Source organism: Gavialis gangeticus, unplaced genomic scaffold (assembly GCF_001723915.1).
Source record: "Gavialis gangeticus isolate Ggan-Ray unplaced genomic scaffold, GavGan_comp1, whole genome shotgun sequence".
Taxonomy (NCBI): domain Eukaryota; kingdom Metazoa; phylum Chordata; order Crocodylia; family Gavialidae; genus Gavialis; species Gavialis gangeticus.
In genome coordinates, this window is record NW_017729018.1 from 3,338,405 (window position 1) to 3,346,603 (window position 8,199).

Consider the following 8,199-nt stretch of genomic DNA (forward strand, 5'->3'; position numbering starts at 1 on the left):
GCCTTCACCTCATTGCAGGGGGGCTGCAAAGAGGATGGAGCTGGGCTGTCCTCAGTGGTTTACATTGGGTCTTTCATAAAACAAAGTGATAGGAGGAGTGATGGCTGAGGGGGAATCTGGGGGGCACAAATGAACCCCTCCAGGCTGCATATGGCTCATAGGTTGCCTGTAGGATAGCCCCGATCTAAAAGAATATGTACATTTAGGGGGAAATCCCCATCCCCAGCTCAGCGCTTGCACAGCAGGCAGGAACAGCTCTGGTGCTTCCCTGCCTTCCATCCCCTCCCAGCAGGAAAAGAGAAGCTGCAGAGGGAAGGAAGGGGCACAGAAGGACTGTGCCTTTCAACAGGAAGGGGAAGGGAAGGAGGATTTTCACATGCCTTTGGAACTTTTTTTTAAAGTCCCCGGAGGCTGCTGTGGCCTAACCCAATCCAAAAGTGGGTACAGCCACACCACTGCATCCCTCTGGATCCACCCCTGATTGGACTACATGACTTCTGGAGGTCCCTTCCAGCCCTTCTCTATGACACTATGACTTTATAATATATGGTGGTTATGACAATGATTAAGATAATTCTTAGAGGGAGAAGGAGACACCATATAGGCAGACACTCATAGATTCATAGATGTTAGGGTCAGAAGGGACCTCAGTAGGTCATTGAGCCTGACCCCCTGTCCTGGGCAGGAAAGTGCTGGGGTCAGACAGCCCCAGCTAGGTGCTTATCCATTCTCCTCTTGGAGACCCCCAGGGTAGGCGAGAGCACCGCCTCCCTTGGGAGCCCATTCCAGATTCTGGCAACCCTTACTGTGAAGAAGTTCTTTCTAATGTCCAACCTAAATCTGTTCTCCGTCAACTTGTGGCCATTGCTCCTAGTTTCCCCGGGGGGGGGGGGAGCTAGTAAATAGAGCATCTCCTATTCCCTGCTGCCCTCCCCTGATTTATAGGCAGCCACAAGGTCACCTCTCAGCCTTCTCTTGTGAAGGCAGAAGAGATCTAGGTCCCTCAGTCTCTCCTCGTAGGGCCTTGCCTGCAGGCCTCTGACTGTACAAGAGGCCTCCTCTGAACCCTCTCGAGATTGTTCACATCCCTCTTGAAGTGCGGTACCCAAAACTGGATGCAGTACTCCAACTGTGACCTGACCAGTGCCGCGTAGAGGGGAAGCATCACCTCCCTGGACCTATTAGTCATACATCTGCTAATGCATGATAAAGTGCAGTTAGCCTTGCTGATCCCTTCATCACACTGACGACTCCTGTTCATCTTGGAGCCAACTATGACTCCAAGATCCCTTTCCACTGCTGTGCTGCTGAGAAGGTCGCCTCCCCCAGCCTGTAAGTGTGTTAGTGGTTCTTTTTGCCCAGGTGCAGCACTTTGTTGAACTGCATCCTATTTCATTCTGCCCATTTTTCCAACCTGTCCAGATCCACCTGGATCCATTCCCTACCCTCTGGTGTGTTAACTTTGCCCCATAACTTGGTATCATCTGCAAACTTGGACAGGGTGCTCTCCATGCCCTTGTCCAAGTCACTGATGAAGACATTGAATAGCACTAGTCCAAGGACCGAGCCTTGCGGGACTCCACTGCCCACATCTTTTCAAGTCAGTATTGACCCATCCACCACTGCTCTCTGGGTGCGACCCCTAAGCCAATTTGCCACCCACCAGACTGTGTAATCATCTACATCACAGCCTGTCAGTTTATTTACGAGAACAAATGTGATACCGTATCAAAGGCCTTCTTAAAGTCTAGGTAGATGACATGTACATCAACTCCTGTGTCTAAGCATTTTGTGACCTGGTCATAAAAAGAAACAACGTTAGTCAGGCAAAATCTACCTGCAACAAACCTGTGCTGATTTCCTTTCAGCATTATTTCCCCTGCTGGGCTCCCACAAATATGATTTCATAGATTTCACTGACTTTAGGGGCTGGAAGGGACCTCGTGAGATCATTGAGTCCAGCCCCCCCACCAGCTGGCGGGAAGTCAGCTGAGATCAAGCGACCGCAGCCAGAACAACATCCACATGTTTTTTGAAAGACTCTCAGGTGCATTTTGTCTGGGCCTGCAGACTTGTGAATGCTCAGTTTCTCAAGGTGTCCCCTCACCTGATTCACATCAATTTTGGGCCTGTCACCTGCTCCCAGGATGGTTTGTGTCTTTTCTGACAGTGTTACCCCTTGGGAGGGTGAAAAACAGATGCAAAACAGTCATTTAGGAGATTGGCCCGTTCTTGGGCATCAGATGTCAGTTGCCTCATTAGATCTTGCAGAGGCCCAATGCTATCTTTGGTCTTTTTTCAACTTCCCACATATCTAAAGAAGGACTTTCTGTTGTCCTTGATTCCCATAGCTAGCCTGAGTTCAGTTTGCGCCTTGGCTTTTCTGGACCACTCTCTACAGGTGCGGGCAAGTGCTGAGTAGTCCTTTTTGGTGATGCTTCCCGTTTTCCAACTGGTATAGGCTTCTCTTTTGAGTTTAATGAGGTCAAACAGGTCCTTACTCAGCCAAGGGGGCTTCCTTGCCCATTGACTACATTTCTTGCAAGATGGAATGGCTTTCCCCTGTGATCCTTAATGATTTTTTCCAGAGTTTTCCCAAGGATGGAGGTGAAACTAACTGGCCCACAGTTTCCTGGTTCCTCTCTCCTCCCCTTCTTGAAAATAGGGACCACATTGGCCCTTTTCCAGTCCTCCGGGACCTGACCAGGGCACCATGAGTGCTCGAACAGCCGTGCCAGTGGCTCTGCTATGACACTGGCCAATTTCTTCAGCACTCTTGGATGAAGGTCATCCAGGCTCGCTGATTTGAACACACCCAGCCCCTCCAAGTGCCCCTTCACTATGTCTGCACTAACAGCTGGTGGGCTGGTGTCCCCCTGTGTCTATCTATGATCCAAATGGGAGATTTGTCTTGGTCTGTGTCTAGGAATACAGATGCAAAGAACTCAGCTTTGTCCTCCCTCTCTGTCACCAATTGCCCTAGTTTGTCCTGTAGGGGTCCTATGCTACCCTGCACCTTCCTTTTGCTCCCTATAAACCTGAAGAAGGACTTTTTGGTGTCCTTCATTTTTGTCACCAGCCTAAGTTCTAATCCTGCTTTGGCCTTCCTAACCGATTCCCTGCAAGTGCGAGCCAGGGAGGTATACTCCTCCTTGGTAGCTACCCCCTGTTTCCACAGCCTGTATACTTCTTTCTTTGCCCTTAGGCTTTCCTAGACTTCCCTGTTCAGCCAAGAGGGTTACATGGCCCTCATCCTTGGATTCTTGCATGCATTTTAACAACCCTTGCAGCAACTAGATGCTGGCAGCCCTTGTCCCCTTGCTTTACCTGTGACAGGTTAGCATGTTTTCGTGTCTTTGGGCAATATGCCTTGTAGTTGTGTGATAGGGTTGATTATGTGCAATTAGATAAGGATTTGTATGGGATGGTTAGGGTAGGGATGATCCTGCCTTGAGCAGGCAATTGGACTAGATGACCTCCGGAGGTCGCTTCCAGCCCTACTTTTCCATGATTCTGTCTCCCCAGGGATTCTCCTGCCTTATTTGCCTCCTTTCTTCTTTGTGCAGGAGAAGCAGTATTTTTCCTTTCCTGGAGAGCTTCTTATGAGGTTGCTGAAAATGCTGATTCTTCCCCTCATTACTTCCAGGTAAGAATGACTCTTGCACTGTAAAGCTGACTTTTACTACATCATGTGGAGCAAATCATTTTAGCTACATGCTCAGGAGCTGAATTGCCCTCTTTACCCCTTATGCCAGAGGGAAACATTCAGATGTTGGCAGTTCCCTCTGCAAGTGATTATTAGACTGCATATATGGGATTGCTAATATTTATACCTAGTCCGCCAGAAAAACAGGCATCCCCAGCTAAAAACTGTAATGAATAATGCCATCATAAATCCAGCATGTGGTGCTTGCATGCTTATTTTCCCATACCTATTTATTTGTATACTATTTAAATTTATATGCTATCCTACCCAGAAAGGCTCAGAGTCTCTCTATTGTCTTTTTCTGGTGATGACTCCTAAGTGTATAGGAAACAAGTCCTTCCCAGTAATGTCTCTGAATTATCATTAAATTAACCTCAACGTGCCAAGAGAAAATACTGAAAGGCAAAAACATTTTCAACAGCTCCACATTGGTGACATTTTAAGGTTAGGAATCTGAAAGATACATTTCCTTTTCTTTTCCCCTAAAGCAGACTGGAGTGTGTTTTCTGACACTCAGGAGCACCCAACAATACTGGGCTCCTTAATAGACAAGCCCTGGACTCGTTAAGAGACAAGATTCATAGACAAACACACAAATGATCCACTGCCCGAAAGGTGAAGTGCACACATGGGTGCACTGTTCCCTTCTGAATGACTAGGTGTCCAGATTTGGTCACCTATTTGGCATTTTTGGGTCATATAAATCTCAAAGAGGCCACTTATACGCGTGCTGATATTCTGTCCTGGTGCACACAGCCCTGCACACCTGGATGACTATGTGCAAAGGTGGATCCAAAGGGGTGCAGTTGCACCCCCTCCTTAAATCCTGCTTCACCCAAAGTGTAAAACAAGCTGCAGCAGCATTTCTGTTCAGGCAGCAGACAGGGAGTCACTTGTCTTCATGGCTCATTGTAACCTGCCTGATTCCAGCCAAGCTCTTCATCCCACCAGTGTGAGAGACCATCTCTCCTTTCATGGCCTTAATGTTCCATTAATCAAGTTAGTCTTTCTTCTGCAATTCTGCTGCCTGTCAGCTGCTCCTGGTAATGTAGCTCCTATTTCACAGCCCTGCAGATTGTCTTTAACTCACGCTATAAACATTTATTCAGGTGAACATTAGCTCAGGCATGGAAATGACTGATAGTGAAGCACTGATAATGAGTAGGCCTGTGCGTAGTGGCTAGCATTCACTTCAGATTCATATTCCGCCGATTTGGGGGACGGCGATTCGCTTCAGTGATTCAAACCGATTCAGCCGTATCTCCGAATGAGCTAGGCCCATCCTCCCCAGCCTGGCAATGGCTGCCCCTGCCCGCCCCAGCTTCTGGCTCTTTGGGAAAAAAAAGCCCTGGCTCACTGGGTGCTGCCAGGCAGGGGGTAATCCCTGCTGCCCCCCACTACCCCACGCTGCACAGGGGGCTCTGCACAAGCCTCGCCAGCCCCACCTGAGCCAGCTCCGGCCCTTTCAGAAAAAAAAACAAAACAAGAAAAGCCCTGCACTCACCACTCCTGCGGGGGGGGGGCGATCCCCACTGCCCCGCACCACATGAAGAGCTCTGCATGAGCCCCCAAAGCCCTGAGGCCGCCACAGAAGTGGTGCGTCCAAGGGCTTTTCTTGGTTTTTTTTATTCTTAAAGCGTTGGAGCTTGCCCAGGCAGAGCACCTGTGGGGGGGCTGAGGGAGTGAGGGGAGGTGGGGGGCTCATGCAGCGTGGAGCAGTGGGGGGCAGCAGGGATTGCCCCTCCCCACCTGGCAGCACCCAGTGAGCACTGGGGCTTTTCTTTAAAGGGCCAGAGCTTGGGCAGGCAGGGGGTAGCCATGGAGGGGCTGGGAGAGGGAGAGGTTGGGAGGCTGGCAGTGGTCCCCCCCATGGTCTCCTCCCCCAAACCCCCTCCCCCACCCCTAGTACTTACAAGCTTTGGAGTGGCTGCAGCTCCCTGCTGCAGCCATCAGAGACTGCCCAAATCATCAAACCTCTCTCAATTTTTTCTGAAGATTTAGAGAGCTTTGACTCAATTTGGACCTTTAAATTGGTCCCGAATCAATTTGGATTTGGAGATTTGGCCACTGAATCAGGCCAAATCTCTTCTGAATCAAAGCACCACCCAAAGCTTAGCACAGCCCTAATAGTGAGCATTAAAGTGCTCCACCTAGAGATGAACAATCCCCTGCACAACTACAGGCTTGGCAACACCGACCTGACCAGCACTGTGGGGGTAATAATAGACCACAGTGTGAACGTGAGCTGGCAGTGCAATGCTGTAGCCAGTAGGGCAAATAATACTGTGGCATGAGTCAATTGATGCACCTCCAGCAAAACCAAGGAGGTGATCCTTTCACTCTACTCAGCACTGGTGTGACTGCAGCTGCAGTGCTGCGTCCAGTTCTGGGCACCGCACTTCAACAAGGACGTGGACAAGCTTGAGAGAGTTCAGAGAAGGGCTGCCTGTCGTGTTCCTGGACGCTGCTCCTCACCTGCCTGCGGCCCCATCCCATCTGCATGGCCACATGCCCTGCCCCTTGTGGGTCCTGGGTCAGTCTTCACGGAGACCCTGCCTGCTCTGTCTGGCACCTCCAGAAGTGGGTGCAGATTAGACGGGCCAGGGTGCCCAGGCAGCAGGGCCAGGTCCAGTGGCAGCAGTGGAGATTGGCAGCAGCAGCAGCTGGAAGGAGCTGCCACTAAAGGGGCTGCTGGGAAGTAAGTCTGGCCGTCAAGCTGCCCCAGCCCTGCTGTGTACCCAGCAGTGGCGGGACCAGCCACTCACACCATGGCCCAGGTTCCCCACCCTTGCTTGGACTGGGCAGGGTTCAGAGACTTGCCATGGGCTGGACAAAATCCCTTGGTGTGCCAGATCTAGCCCATAGGCCATATTTCGCCCACCCTGTGTTATATGCAGTTACGCAGCACACCATCTGCGTCCCCCTTTTCAAAATCCTAGATCCACCCAGGACTATGCATGTGTGCGGCAGACAGCATCACTTGAAGTTTTTACATCTAAAACATAAATGCCTTTTTAGACCATCAGCCCTGGGTCAGCTACAAGTAATGGGCTGTACATGGGAACCACTGAGTGAAACTGTATGGCCTGCGTGATGCACTGTCACAGTAATCCCTTTGGGCCTCTAGACATATGAATGACCATTCTAACAGCATGCATCTGTCCGTCTGATTTCCAGAATATACATGTGGCTACAGAGGCAAATAACTAAATTGCATGTCTTATGCTGCATATCCTCATGTTGTCCTGGCCTAGTGGAATTGCTGTTCTTTAGCATGGCCTAGTGTTAGAAGTCTGGATTTAATTCCCAGCTTTCCCACTCACCTGATGCGGGATCTTGAGGAAGTCACACTCCTTGCCTCAGTTTCCCCATCTGAAAATGAGGATAATGGCCACACCCTTTGACAAATGCTATATGAGAACTGGATACTACCAATATTAGCACTGTACTTTCAGAGGGCTTTTATAAGGTTGTATTACAGATGACTGTAAAATATCAAGGCAAATAATTTCCTGTGACAATTATATAATTTTCCAATAAAAACTAAACCTCCCCAAATTTAATTTTTCAGTATTTTTAAATAAGACACTTCTTTTTCTTAACCAAAAACTGTACCAAAAGACACAGGTTTTACTAAAACTATTTTGATTTGCTTTTTCCATAAAGAAAAACCCAGCTATCAAACAACCCTCGCCTCCCCCTCCCGAGGAAAAAAAAGGAATCTTTTCATCCAGTTGTTTGATCTGGTTTAGACACATGTTCATCAAAAAATATTCTAATCTTCAGTTCTTCCTTTTAAAATCTATGGTAATGTGTGATAGAAACAATGTACACATGCACATGAATTATATCAAAGGTACAAGGCTACTTCTAATGACACAATGGAAAAATAAAAGTCAGTAGCCTGACTTGAACATGTGTTTCCAAATGCAAAATATCTATCCTAAGTCAGGGGCTTTCAACCTTTTTTAACAAGTATACCCCTTTGGTCTCAAAGTTTCACCTCATGTACCCCTTAATATTTTTTTCTTGTTTTGGGGGGGTGGGGGGAGGTGCAGATTGAGGCCCTGCAGTGAGGGAGGGAGTGCGGCAGGGACAGGTGCTGCTCAGCCAGGGCAGGGCGTGGGATGGAGCCACGAGCGGCTTGTCCGGGGGACACAGGGAGAGGGGGTGGCTCTGCCACAGCACACACCCCGGGAGGGCATGGGGGTATGTGTCCTTGGATCTGTGCATGGGGGGTGGGCAGGCTGCTGCTGCAGGCTGGGGTGCTGGGCTCTTCCTGGCAGGGGCTGGGGTGGGCTGCACTCAGGGTGGGTGGTGGCAGTCCTGGGAGGGCAGCTAGGGGGATACAGCAAATTCTGGAGGAGCTGGAGCCACCCCACAGCCCCACTCCCATATGCCTTGTGGTGAGGGAGGGAGTGGAGTTGGGGCTGGGGCTAGCTGGGGCGGAGCGCAGGACAGCGCCACAAGCAGCTCATCTGGGGGACATGGGA

At 49.7% G+C, this 8,199-nt stretch overlaps 1 protein-coding gene across 1 annotated transcript in view; it reads left to right on the plus strand.

Annotated features, from left to right (window-relative positions):
* LOC109294782 (excitatory amino acid transporter 5-like) overlaps positions 1 to 8,199 on the plus strand; it is an 88,924-nt gene that overhangs the window by 11,994 nt on the left and 68,731 nt on the right. Inside the window, exon 2 of the mRNA XM_019513244.1 lies at positions 3,567 to 3,646. Coding sequence (XP_019368789.1) covers positions 3,567 to 3,646 — 80 coding nt within the window. The remainder of the gene's footprint in view (positions 1 to 3,566; positions 3,647 to 8,199) is intronic.